Below are 12,770 nucleotides of genomic sequence, written 5' to 3'. Positions count from 1 at the left end.
CCGAGGAAATTAATTATATTTTTCACTAGATCGATCGATGCTTTTTGAACAAAAACGCATCGATCGATCCGTTTTTTTTAAAAAATATAGCGAGGGACATTTCCCTCGGAATTTTCCGAGGGACAACTCCCTCGGAAAATTCCGAGGAACGGATCCCTCGGAATATACCGAGGGAACAGTTCCTCGGAATAAACCGAGGAAAAAGTCCGTCGGTATACTCCTATCGATCGATGTATATATGTCCAAACACGCATCGATCGATGAACTTCCGAGGAATTATCCCGACGAAGTTCTACCTCGGTATATTCCGAGGACTTTTCCGACAAACAAGGGATCCTCGGAATTTCCTCGGAATTCCGTCGGAAAATTCCGAGGGATTTCAGAGGAAAAAAGAAATTCCGAGGAATTATTTCCGACGACGTGTTTCGTCGGAATTTCGTCGGAATAACGATATTCCGACGAAATTCCGACGATTTTTTCCCTCAGAATCCTTGATGTTTTCTTGTAGTGAGTTATTGTTTATGTGGTTCTCCCATTGGTCCTTGTATCTCTAACTTGTTTTCTAGTTAAGTTTCCTGATTAAGCATTTTTGATTTCTGACTCTGCCAAGTACAACATTATTATATCATTTGTCCTACGGATGATATACAAACTTTCCGTAGTCAAGTGGAAACGATGAAGCCTTATGTTGATGTTGTTATGATGAAAATAATCTTATACGCCTTGGACATAATGGGTTTGAACATTGCCTTCTTTCCATGTCATCAAATCATAATATCAATGCAATTTTGCCAAGTTAGGTGTTGTTTCCATGATATTCATAAATTTTTGGAGATAATCTTGAAACTCTTAAAGATTATTCATATTGAAAGCTCCAAGAGAAAACGATAACATGAATTTTGGAAACAGCCTTATGTATCATTTTGAGAAAAAAATCAATATTAATCTATTGATAATTTTAAGAAAAAATTGCCAAAACGGAATAGAAAAACAAGTACATTGTCCCTTTGCCATAAATCTCTTTTTGGTCAGATTTGGACTTAGGTACCCCAGATGAACTTTGAAAAATCATATCAATTATTTTAAGAATCCTAAAAATATGGAAAAATATACAAAATGTATATAAACAAGAGACAAACATATGAAAAATACTTTGGTTGACTAAATAATTGTGGAACACAATTTCATATTTTGGTCTACCGATGGCAGAAAACATAATCTAGTGTCTACGAGGATGTAGATTGCATATTCGGTTAACTACATAAATATCTGCAAACACCAGAACTTTAAATCGACCATTTGTTATAATTCTAGCATGATAGAATTGAACGACTACTCTTTCTTTTATTTCTGAACTTCGGTAGACATGGTAGAAGTAAACGACTACCATAACTTTTATTTCTGAACTACGGTAGATTTGATTAACTATTATTTCCTAATATAACTACAGAGGCCAAATGACAAAATCTGCCATGTTTCACGAGTCTGCCATAATATTATTCCATAATCTACCACATTCCTTTATTCTTCGGACAACGTAATGTACGTTCTACGAATTTCGAATTGTATATTTTCCTTAAATATCTCCATAATCTGGTAAGAGAATATCTTCTAAATCTATTTTCCTTAAATTTCGTGTATTCCAAGTAATTTTTTTTAAAAAAAAATCGTGGTCTTCTTCTTGGTGAGAGGATTTTGATATTTTTCATCCAAAAATTTTGAATTTCTTGTTGAAGAAGATGCATATCTATGCTTCTTGTGGGTTGTGGAAATTTGATCCCCTTAAAGGATGGGGATTTGCGGTTGATAAGAACAAACGAGGTAGAGTATTGTACATGGAATTGACAAGTTCCTTTGAAGACCTAAGGCGTATGGTTTTAGAAGATTTTGGAATTGACCAAAACCTTGTCGAGCTTGAGTTAAGCTACTTACCTATGGAGTTAATCGGTTCAATAGACTGTCCCCCAGTTATCATTGAGAGTGATCGGCAAGTCAAAAATTTTCTTACTTATGTACGTGGAAAAACTTCTACAAGCTTGTGTGTGTCTACTTCACCTATCAGTGGAAACAACAGCAACATTGGGGTTGATAATGAGAAATCTAGCTCGCCTATCAGAGAACAAGGTGAACCTTCCTCGTTTCCACCTCGAGATGACAGTGTTCGTTCATCTGAATCAAGCAAGGATGTTGAAGATAATTCCAACTCAAACGCCAATAAAGAAGATGATGTTCTCGCCATTAAAGCAAAAGAAGACGATAATGGAAAAAGTGTTCGGTTTTCTATGGTGGATGTTGTGAAGAGGGGTGAAACGTTTCAAAACAAAACCATGTTGAAAGCAACTATGGAAATGTCGGCAATGACGCATAATTTCGATTACAAAGTTGTGAAATCTGACAGAAACCTTTGGTACATCCGATGCAAATACAACCCTTGCAAATGGAGTGTTCGAGCTGAGGGGTTATCAGGTTCCACATATTTCATCATCAAAAAATATGTGGCGGATCATACATGCGCTGCGTCGAGTATGAATAATGGTGGTCGGACAGCTTCTGCAAAGACAATTGGCAGTCTAATAATGCATAGGTATGATGGTGTGAAAGAAGGTCCCAAAACAAATGATGTCATACAGATTATGAGGATGGAACATGGATGTGAGATATCTAAGTCCTTAGCATGGGATGCTCGGGAGTTTGCAATTAGCATGGTTAGAGGTATTCCAGAGAAGAGTTTCGGAAAAATTCCAAAGTACTTGCACATGCTGAGAGAAGCTAATCCAGGAACGCATACGTTTTATGAAACCGATGTTGATGGTAGATTCAGATTTCTCTTCGTTTCGTTTGGCCAATCAGTACGAGGTTTTCAGACAGCCATGCGACAAGTTCTTGTGGTAGATGGGACATTTTTGAAGAGCAAATACAAAGGGGTCTTACTTGCTGCGACCGCTTTAGATGGAAACTCTAACTTGTATCCTGTTGCGTTTGCGGTTGTGGACTCAGAAAATGATCGTTCATGGGATTGGTTTATGAGACAGCTAAAGGTTGTTATTGCGGACGAGCATTCTCTAGCTTTTGTGTCAGACAGAAATGCCTCACTTTGTAAGGCAATAGAGAATGTGTATCCTCTTTCTCATCATGGAATTTGCATCCACCATTTGTTGAATAATGTGGTCACACATTACAGAGGAAAGGGACTGGCTGGATTGATTGCAAAAGCTTCTAAAGCTTATAGAGTCATTGATTTTCAGAAGCGATTCCAAGCTGTCTGCAATATTAGTCCAGCTATTGGAAAATATTTAACAGATGCAGATGTTACAAAGTGGGCTCGCTGTCAGTTTCCAGGATTCAGGTATGACATCAGAACGACTAACCCAGCTGAATCAATAAACTCTGCTTTGCGCACACCAAGAGAGTATCCAGTCATTCCTTTGTTGGATAGCATCAGAGAAATGCTGACCCGTTGGTTCTTCGAACGGCGCACACGAAGCAGGAAGCACACAAAACCATTAACTATTGCCATCGAGAAAAAGATAGACAGGCGGATTAATAAGGGTAAAACGTTTCTGGTTCAGCCAGTTGATGAGTACCGTTTTTTGGTTCGCGGAGATACAATCGACTGCCTGGTTGATTTGGATAGAAGAACCTGCTCATGTGGGAAATACGACCTACTGAAAATCCCATGTAGACACACAATCAAGGCTGGTTTAACAGTTGGTCGAGCCCCATCCTCACTAACGGATGAAATGTACACGACTTCCACTTGGAGAACAGCTTATGAAGAAACTATCAATCCAATAGGTGTTCCGGAGGATAGTTGGGTTGTTCCAGATGATGTCTGGAATGCTAATGTGGAACCTCCTGAATCAAGAGGAGCAGGAAGGAGAAGAAAGCGCAGATACGAGACGGTCGAAGACAAACTTCGTTCATCGCAAGGAGCTGAAGAAAAGAAGAGGCGCAGATGCAGTCGATGTGGCGAAGAGAATCATAACAGAGCTACATGCGACAGAGTGATTTAGCCAGTTCGTTGTTTTGGATTTTTCTTGCTTTTGATTAGCTTGTTTTTCATTATGGTGTTGGTTACTTGATTTACTCGTTTTGCTTGGTTTTGGATTTTTTTGTTCTTGGTTATGGATATTAGACATCGTGTTATCTCTCTTGTATTTTTACTAGCTTCGTGAACAACATGAAGGAGAAGAAAATTGTGAACTGAAGCTACTAGCTTTGAAACAACATGAAGGAGAAGAAAAGTATTAGAATGTGAACTGAAGCTGATAATAGTCAGCAACCGAGAGTCAACAAGAAGCCATCAAGTGTATTATAGGCGATCATAATGAAAACAATAATGCAATCTTAAGCTATTTTGAACCCATCAAACTCAAACGACAAGCAACCAATCACTGAAACTTGCTCAGACAGTCAGAGAAGTCCATATTCCCACGATTGCTCCCACAACAACCATAGCAACCGTCGTAATCTTTAGCTTCTGTTTCATATCCTGTGCAACTCTAGCAATCTCCAAGTTCACCTTCTCTTTGAACTTTTCTGACATCTCAGCTTCAACTCTAACAATTTCGGACTTCACTTTTTCCATAACCCTTTCTTCAAACTTTGTAATCTCTTGAGCAACTCTCTCATGTTTCGCATCTACCATCCGTATCTCGTCAATCAAAGCTTCATCAATCCATTTAAATAGATGATTCTCAGTTTTTCTCTATAGCAAAAGAAACCAAAAAACAGTCAGTATGGTGTTATGTGGAACACGAAATTGAATCATGGACTTACATCTCTTGCGATTTGACATCTGTAGAATCGTCGATACCTATTCTCCGCCGTCGATGAACCAAAAGTGGTTATACCCTCGCCACACCAACATCTTGTGGGCACACCATGATTAGAGATGCGAGGAAAACGAGCAGAAGAAGTCGTCGAACTGGTCATTGTTAATTCGTTTCGAGACTCACAGGATTCGCAGACAAAGAACCCTAATCCCCTTTTCTCTCAAATTTATTTTCTTAGGTTTCGACAACTGAAAAGAAAATCACGTCTTTGGGGGTGTGTGGATCCGGGTTCAGGGTCGGGTTTTAATATACTTAATTTTTATTTTTTAACCAGAAACAGTATACTGGGCCTACTGGGTAACTCCAACTTAAAATCGTCTTTTGAATATACTTAATTTTTATTTTTTAAAACAAAAAATTATTTTTCTTTCTTTATGTGATTTAGGGTATTGTATTTGAAACCTATCTATACTAAAGTTTTTGATATAAATTCAAGCTAATTTAGGGTGTAGGGTATGAATCATAATTAATGTAGGATTTAGGGTATGAATCATAGCTAATAAACGGTTTAGGGTATGAATCATAGCTAATAAACGGTTTAGGGTATGAATCATAGTTAATGTAGGATTTAGGGTATGAATCATAGCTAATAAACGGTTTAGGGTATGAATCATAGCTAATAAACGGTTTAGGGTATGAATCAAAGTTACTTTAGGTTCTAGAGTATGAATCGGAGCTAATTTAGGGTTTACGGTATTTTAGGGTTTAGAGTATATAATGACACCCTATGTGATTTATTTCCTTAAAGTAATTCATAAAACAGTAAAATAGTAGAAAAACCAATAATTCCATAACAATAAGAGTAATGTAAGAATCAATTAACCATGTCTTAAACCCAAAGAAGAAACAAACTTGAAATCTAAGAGGATCAAGCTAAAAATCATGAAGTTAACCGAGGTCAACAGGTTTCACCGGAGCACGTTTTGGAGGCTTAAATGTAGACATCCGAGATTGCAAGACCGCATCATTTGCTGCTTCCCAAAGATCAAAAGCTATCTTGTGTCGGGCTTCTTTGATGTTCTCGTCGTTCACCAATGAGAAATCTAATCCAAGTAGATGGCACTCTATGAACTTCAATGAATAAGCACCACAATCATTACCACTCATGTTTAGGCCGCGCATGGGGACATATGAAACAGTATACTGTTTCACATTGAAATCTTTCTTCCTCTCTGGCGACTGGACTGCCTTGACGATTCGTGGAATGAGGACGGCAAAAGCTTCGATGACCCTGTTGTTCTTCTTACCCCCACAATCGAAGACATCAATTGTCCGGTTCACAAGATTGACGCAAATAGAGATCCAGTGGATTTGGTTAACACATATAGGGATGTAGAGACGATCGACATCAACGCTCCATACTGAACCTGTGCTTCCATGATATGGAAGCTCGCCTCTTCCATACTCGAGAAAATTGTCGTCGATTTTGTACCCTCTCCTGTTTCCATCTAACTTCCCATAGGCCGTGATAATCTGATTACTGAACATACAGTTCAAAAATGCGACTCGGTCTGGACTCCACCGACGCAATGTGGTTTTTTCCCGAAACAAATACATCATGGCGTCCATGTCCTGAAAAAGACAATACAATTTTGTTTAGGAATGAGAACCAACAACAAAAAGCAATCTGCAAAATATTTCAGAGCTAAACTCACAAAGTTCTTCAACCAAATATTAGGCCCAATAATCCGCGAGGCTAACTCTGCATCAAATGTAGATGGCCCAATCTGAAGTACTCTGTAAAAAGAAAGCATTGCTGAGATGTTAGTGAAGAGGTAGATTTGAGGAAAAATAAATAAAACAATTCAAATAACTTACGTGGGATTCAATGTCCATTCAGTTAGTTTGGCCCATTTCTCTTCTGGAAGGAAAACTAATTCGTAGTCTTTCGCTTTGCAACGAACTTCTATATCATCACTATCAATCAAGAAAGGTGTTTTGAAGATCTGTGGCCGAAAAGAAGTCATTGGCGTAGTGAAATCAGAAGGTCCTTCGGACTGCTTGTCTTGAGATGGATCAAAACCGTCAACATTTGACTCTTGTGTAAGGTTACCCATTGTCTTCTGTAAGTACTCTTGGGTCCCTATATTCACATCTAAGGTGCTAAATAAGCTGCCAAACACATCAGACAAATCTGCATCCTGGTTATGAAACACAAAACATGACATTAATATTTTTTAAAGAAAGATTCCATCCTTATAATGATATCACACAAATGATCCAAAACATCATCCTTACATAATTATTACACACAGCAAAGACAACATCATTCTTAAAATAATATTACAAACCGCAAACCGAGTACATGAAAAAGAAAAGCAACCAAAGACATGAAAATATAACAGCAACCGAAGACATGAAAAATGATCTACTTCTTGTTTACCTTTGTCTGAGACCTTGTCTTCGCAGCATTCGCAGGACCACCATTGTGAGCAGTCGCAGAAGCTCGACTGCGATAAGGAGCAGAAGCCGCACTGCGAGAAGGAGCAAGACCTGGAGTAGAAACCGAAGCAGGAGCTTCAGTAGAAGCCCGAGTAGGAGCAGGAGGACGACCAGAAACCGAAGCCGGAGCAGTGGCAGCAGCAGCAGCACCAGCAGCAGCAGCAGAAGGAGTCCAAAACGGATCAGTACCACGAGTCTGAGTATTAGCAGGTGCACCACCCTGAGTCTGAGATGAAAGGATCTTCTCCTCTAATTTGGTAAAGCGGTCTTCAATAATCTCGCGTACCTCGAGGCCTAAGGCAGTAAAAGAAGAGTTAAACATACTCTGGATATAGGACTTCATTTCCTCTTCAAGATCTCTATATTTCTCGGTTGATCTTTGGCAAAGTAACCTCTTCTTCCTCGACTCCGCACCAGTATCCCGAAACCTGTTCTTCCTCTTCTTAGTAGGAGACACACGGGTGCTTTCTATTTCTTCTTCAATTTCAGTTTCACTTGTCTCTACAGCCGCTTCCTCATCTGAACCATCTTCCTCAGAACTGTACTGAAATGGTTTCACTGTTTCCTTATAAGCCCAAACATGCTTACTCCAGTCATACTTGTTTCGCTGCATGTCAATGATTAGATCAACTCTTTCATCCTTCATCTCACAGACTCGAACAAACTCGGCATCAGTAATCACGTCTTTGAAATTTCCAGATGTAGAAATGGATGGAAACACATCTCCCTACAAAAAAAAAATTAAAACAGGTTAAAGACGCACCAATTTAAGAACTATGCACATCAATAACATCAATTAAAGGAAACAGAACTTACGGTGGAAGCAAAATTAGACTCTATGGTAATAATATCCTCATAGGAAATCTTAGCAGATCCTTTCCAATTTCTGCACCTCATGGTTTTCACGCCTTCTCTCAGTTTCTGACCCAAAAGAGACCCAATGTCCGGAACAGCTTCCATCAACCAAATCTGAAGTGCATACGAGAATCCATCTACGACATAACTGTTTTGCGTCTTCACTTTATCCCTAGCGTTGATAATGGAACTCACCAGCATATCAAAAGAGTGAAGACCCCACGGATATTTCCTCATCTTCTCGAAGTTCATCACGAGCTTGATGTACTTGTATGGGATCCACACCTTCTCATCCTTCGCCATAAGAATACCAGCAATCACACACAAATAGACCAACCGCAGCCTATCAACACGAGACCATGTATTACACAACTTCACATGAACCTTCCTGATTTGCTGAACCGAAATATTTTTCTGTCTCCTTAGCAACTTACTCCAAAACCCTCCATCATATTCCCAGTCATCAATCTCCAAGTCGGGCTCGTCATTGTATTTCAAACCTGTGATGGCATAGAATTCTTGCATTGAAAATCTGAGAGGCCTCCTAGCATAATGGAACCACAACTCATAACGCTTTGCGGACAGAAGCTGCTTGCAAACGAAGGTGTGGATCGCTCTTGCCGAAAACTGAAGCTTGTGTACATGAATGGCCACAATCTGAGCAAATAGCGGATCCTCCGACACTTCTTTGTACTCGTCTGGACAGTACTTCGCCACCTTCGCAAGTATGGAAGTTCGACAACTGTTGTTGACCTTCTCAACTTGTGTTTCAGTTCCCTCTTTGAATAAGCATTTAGGCAACTGATCAATCGTCATACCTATAAACAATGCAAGAAACACAATCACTACAGTCAATATTTATAAACGCATGCATCATAATATAATTCACAAGATAAAACAAGAGTTACTAGAGATCGGTTGCTACAAAAACAAATTAACCAAAGCTCAAAAAAGTAGGAAATTTTGATAAGATTGAAGCCTAAATAATAATTCACAGAAAAAAGAATCGAAACTTATGACATTCAAAATCGATCTTAAACAAGCTCAAGTAAGAGATACAAAGACATGCAAAAAATTCATAAACAAACCTGAGGAGAATCGATTGGTTTGCTTGAAACTATGGCTGAGAGAGTGAGAGCGGAGCGGTGAGGCACGAGTTCAGTTATCGGCGAGGTACGAGCTTCAGCGGTCTTCGGCGACTTAATTGAGAACGAGTCGCCAAGTGAGACGAGGTCTCTGAGACTTCGATTAAGAAGAAGAAGAACACCGGCGGAGTATTACCGGCCAAAACGACACCGGCGACGGCGAGATCCCCTTCAAATCGTCCTTTCTCTCTATCGCCAAAGGAGGAGACAGCAATTAGGGTTCATCGAGCTTGGGGGAAATTTTAGTCGATTTTTTCCCTTTTGTATATATTTTTTTTTAATAATTAAATTAATTAAAAATAATAATAATATTTTATTAACATAATTAAATTAACAAAAACGTTTAAAAGATTAGATTAGGGGTTTAATTGGGTTTACAGAAATCATTATGGCATTAGGACAACTTATAATTCATATTATGGCAAAGGGACAATCTACTTGTCTTTTTATTCCATATTTCCAATTTTCCCTAATTTTAATAGTGACCAAAGAAACAAGGAGTAACACTATGTTCCTTAGCATTTCTTTAACATTTTACTATATAAAGAATATGTTTTTCTTTTCATTCTTCTTCATTTTTTTGTTTGTAGAAAATTATAGAACAAATTTATTTCTTATTAATTTTGATAAAAAAACCATCATTCTTCATCATTCCCAAAATTTTATTCCTACTCGTTTTTTGTCTATTCGTTCATATTTTTCTTACGATGATTACCGGTCACACTTTATGTTTAATCATTTTATATAGTTAATGTAAATGGAATCAGTCAGCTCAGTGTGTGACTGAAAATAAAATTTCAAATAATGATAAAATAATCATTGGAGGTCTAATCCAATCGAGGGGCGTTAACTCGATAATATATTATTTCAATATTATCCAAATTTTTTATGGTTCCAGTACTTATTAGTCAGACCAAGTTTTATGCTAATAATATGATGATATACATTAAAAACTATCCTTTGTGTGGATCCCTCGTGACAGGTAGTTGCAGATGGCTTAGCAAAACTGGTTTTATCAGCTGAGCTTGCCATTATGGCACCAACTAACATTGAGTAATGAATTTAATGAAGTTTGAGTTTCAAAAAAAAAAACATTAAAAACTATCAATTAATAATGTTGTAATTATGGTATTTTAAGATATATTTTTTAAAATATGTTTCTAGATATTTTATGGTTCCAGTACTTATTGGTTTGATTATATGATTTTATGTATATAAAATATGTTTCATAGAGTTTAAATATGTTTTTAGATATAATTTTACTAAATCTTATCAAATATATTAAATTGTTAAGATTATAAAGATAGCTCCATTGAAAATATAAAATAAAATATTAATTTTACTAAATCTTATCAAATATATTAAATTGTTAATATAATAATTTGTTTGTACGTAAGAAATGTACATACATATAATTAAATTATTAATTTATATTTTTGAAGAGACCATATATTTATATTAGATTTTTTGAAAAGTTATTATTTTATGATCTTATCGATTAGTGTCATATTTTAAACCGTTTCAATTTAGAACAAAAAAATATTAATCTATTATGTTTATTAATTTAATTGAGTATTAATTTATAGATTTTATACTGTATGCCATGTTTGTAAATCGGTGATAAATTCTTCTTTACAAATTTGGTGCTAAATATGAAAAATAATGTTACATATTATAGCTCGCAACTAAAACTAGATCCTGATCCGCGCGCCAGCGCGGATATGAATTTTCTGTTTTTAATTATTTATTTTATTAAATGATGTATTTGTAATATTCGTTCATATTATATTTATTAAGTAAATATTTTTTTTTGCATCTTAAACTAACTATTTTTTTACGAATGTGTGATATCATATAAAAAAATTTAAAAAAATGAGTATATAGAGTTAATTAGAGAGAAATTTACTCTCAGAGACACATTTCAAATTATGAATTACTCTCATAGACACTTTGGCCCAAGTAGACACTTTCTCTTAGTAAATTGTCATAACTACTCCTTATCTATGTAAAGAGTAACTATTCGATAAGTGTCTAACTAGATCGTAAAACCAAGAAACTGAACCAACCGATTTTCTCATCTTCATTATAACGATTAGAAAACTAGTGAGGAAAATAAAAAAATTCGAAATATAATGAAATCTTTTTCACTTTTGTAAGACAAATCCCCTTTTCAAAATCGATTACCCCCCAGACATGAACCCTAATTTTGGCTCTTCACCAACTTCTACTAAAACCACAGATCGATCTGAACCCTAATCCACTTTCTCAAATTCGACATCTCCATCGTGGCGTCTTTGGTGAAGCGTCGGAACCGTCACTTTGTTCAAGCTTTCTGTCTCCACCTCTAGCTTTTGTTCGATCTGAAACTTTTCCGCCCGCTCTTCATACTCGACCATTGGTGAGTCACACCATGAATTCAGAAACTCCAATCCATTCTCAATCATGACTCTCTGTTCCTAATTTCATAAATATATCTAACAGATTCATATATGAAAAGTTAATTTCTTGTCTGATTTTTTATCTTGGTTCATGAGGGTAAAAAGAGTGGTGGAGGTGGCTACTCGAGAGGAGGAGGTGGTGGTGGATGTCGTTGTGGATACAGAGGTGGAGACGTGAGGATGAAGAGCTGGTGGTGATTATGGATGCCGTGATGGTGGATGCTATGGTGGTGGATGTTGATACGGAGGTGGAAGACGTGAGGAGGAGGATGTGGTGGTGGATGCCGTGGCTGTGGATACTGTTGTGGTGGATGTGGATACGGAGGTGGAAGATGCGAGGAGTAGGAAGTGGTGGTGGATGCCGTGTTGGTGGATGTTGTGGTGGTGGATGTGAATATGAGGTGGAAGACATGAGGAGGAGAAGGTGGTGGTAGATACGGTATCCACATAAAATTTTGTAACATTTTCATGTCCACCAATTTGTTTGTCCACATATATAGTATCCACAAATTGTCTACGAGAAACCTTGTACAAAAGAATTCGTCCACAAAAACTCGTCCACAAATCAACACATCTTCGGATCGTTGGATGTGCTTTCTTCAAAATGATCTGACGTCCACGATATATTCTCATAAACTCATATATCTAACTTTTTGTTTTATTGCTTTATCTTTTATTGCAATTACAAGGTAACTGGTTCTTTTTCGGTTTGCTTCCTTAAAATAAGCATCTTTCTCTTTAGTAATAGCCAAGGTCATTTCTGTCTCAATAAAGACAGCCGGCACGAAAAAGTGTGTCAAAATTGCTTTGTGTCTTATAGAGTAAACAAAACTCACAATGTGTATGTGTCCTTTTATGTAAGTCTCTCTTAATTAGATAATTGTAAAAACAGAAATTTTTTTTTCGTATGCGATATCATATAAATAAAGATCCACCCAGTTAACAAAAATCATGATTTTTTTTATGTGTAATTTTTTTTTACCATTTCCTTAAAACTATATTAAATTTTACATATTTTAATTAGAATATTTTTAATAAATTTACCTTTTTTATTT

General features: G+C 36.9%; 3 protein-coding genes across 4 annotated transcripts; 1 reads left to right on the top strand and 2 right to left on the bottom strand.

Moving 5' to 3' along the window:
• Window positions 1-1,739: 1,739 nt before the first annotated feature.
• Window positions 1,740-4,013, top strand: LOC106423721. The gene has a single exon (XM_013864489.2). It carries the CDS (start codon window positions 1,740-1,742, stop codon window positions 4,011-4,013), a length of 2,274 nt encoding a protein of 757 aa, XP_013719943.2.
• Window positions 4,014-4,405: 392 nt separating this feature from the next.
• On the bottom strand, window positions 4,406-4,935 carry LOC106423720 (uncharacterized protein At4g04775-like). The gene is made up of 2 exons (XM_013864488.1): window positions 4,780-4,935; window positions 4,406-4,708 (listed from the first exon to the last, which is right to left on the bottom strand). The coding sequence occupies exons 1-2, from the start codon at window positions 4,933-4,935 to the stop codon at window positions 4,406-4,408; spliced, it is 459 nt and encodes a 152-aa protein (XP_013719942.1).
• Window positions 4,936-7,006: 2,071 nt separating this feature from the next.
• On the bottom strand, window positions 7,007-12,703 carry LOC106423750. Of its 2 annotated transcripts, XM_048765684.1 has the most exons (3): window positions 9,221-12,703; window positions 8,094-8,950; window positions 7,007-8,004 (listed from the first exon to the last, which is right to left on the bottom strand). In XM_048765684.1, exons 2-3 carry the CDS (start codon window positions 8,946-8,948, stop codon window positions 7,204-7,206), a joined length of 1,656 nt encoding a protein of 551 aa, XP_048621641.1. In that variant the 5' UTR covers window positions 8,949-8,950; window positions 9,221-12,703; the 3' UTR covers window positions 7,007-7,203. The 2 variants fall into 2 exon arrangements, with proteins under 2 accessions (XP_048621641.1, XP_022563564.2); XM_022707843.2 differs by having other exon boundaries at window positions 8,094-12,703.
• Between the last annotated feature and the right edge of the window lie 67 nt (window positions 12,704-12,770).

Source organism: Brassica napus, chromosome C8 (assembly GCF_020379485.1).
Source record: "Brassica napus cultivar Da-Ae chromosome C8, Da-Ae, whole genome shotgun sequence".
In the NCBI taxonomy this organism is placed as follows: Eukaryota; Viridiplantae; Streptophyta; class Magnoliopsida; order Brassicales; family Brassicaceae; genus Brassica; species Brassica napus.
The sequence above is the reverse complement of the archived record's forward strand: the minus strand, read 5'-3'. Positions and strand labels throughout refer to the sequence as shown.

Bases quoted from the DNA above. Each gene is read 5' to 3' on its own strand.
- LOC106423750 (XM_022707843.2), bottom strand. From the start codon at position 8,948: ATGACGATTGATCAGTTGCCTAAATGCTTATTCAAAGAGGGAACTGAA. The intron at 8,005-8,093 runs GTAAGTTCTGTT...TTTTTTTTGTAG, and splicing joins AGTCTAATTTTGCTTCCACC to GGAGATGTGTTTCCATCCAT.
- LOC106423720 (XM_013864488.1), bottom strand. From the start codon at position 4,935: ATGACCAGTTCGACGACTTCTTCTGCTCGTTTTCCTCGCATCTCTAAT. The intron at 4,709-4,779 runs GTAAGTCCATGA...CTTTTGCTATAG, and splicing joins GATGTCAAATCGCAAGAGAT to AGAAAAACTGAGAATCATCT.
- LOC106423721 (XM_013864489.2), top strand. From the start codon at position 1,740: ATGCATATCTATGCTTCTTGTGGGTTGTGGAAATTTGATCCCCTTAAA.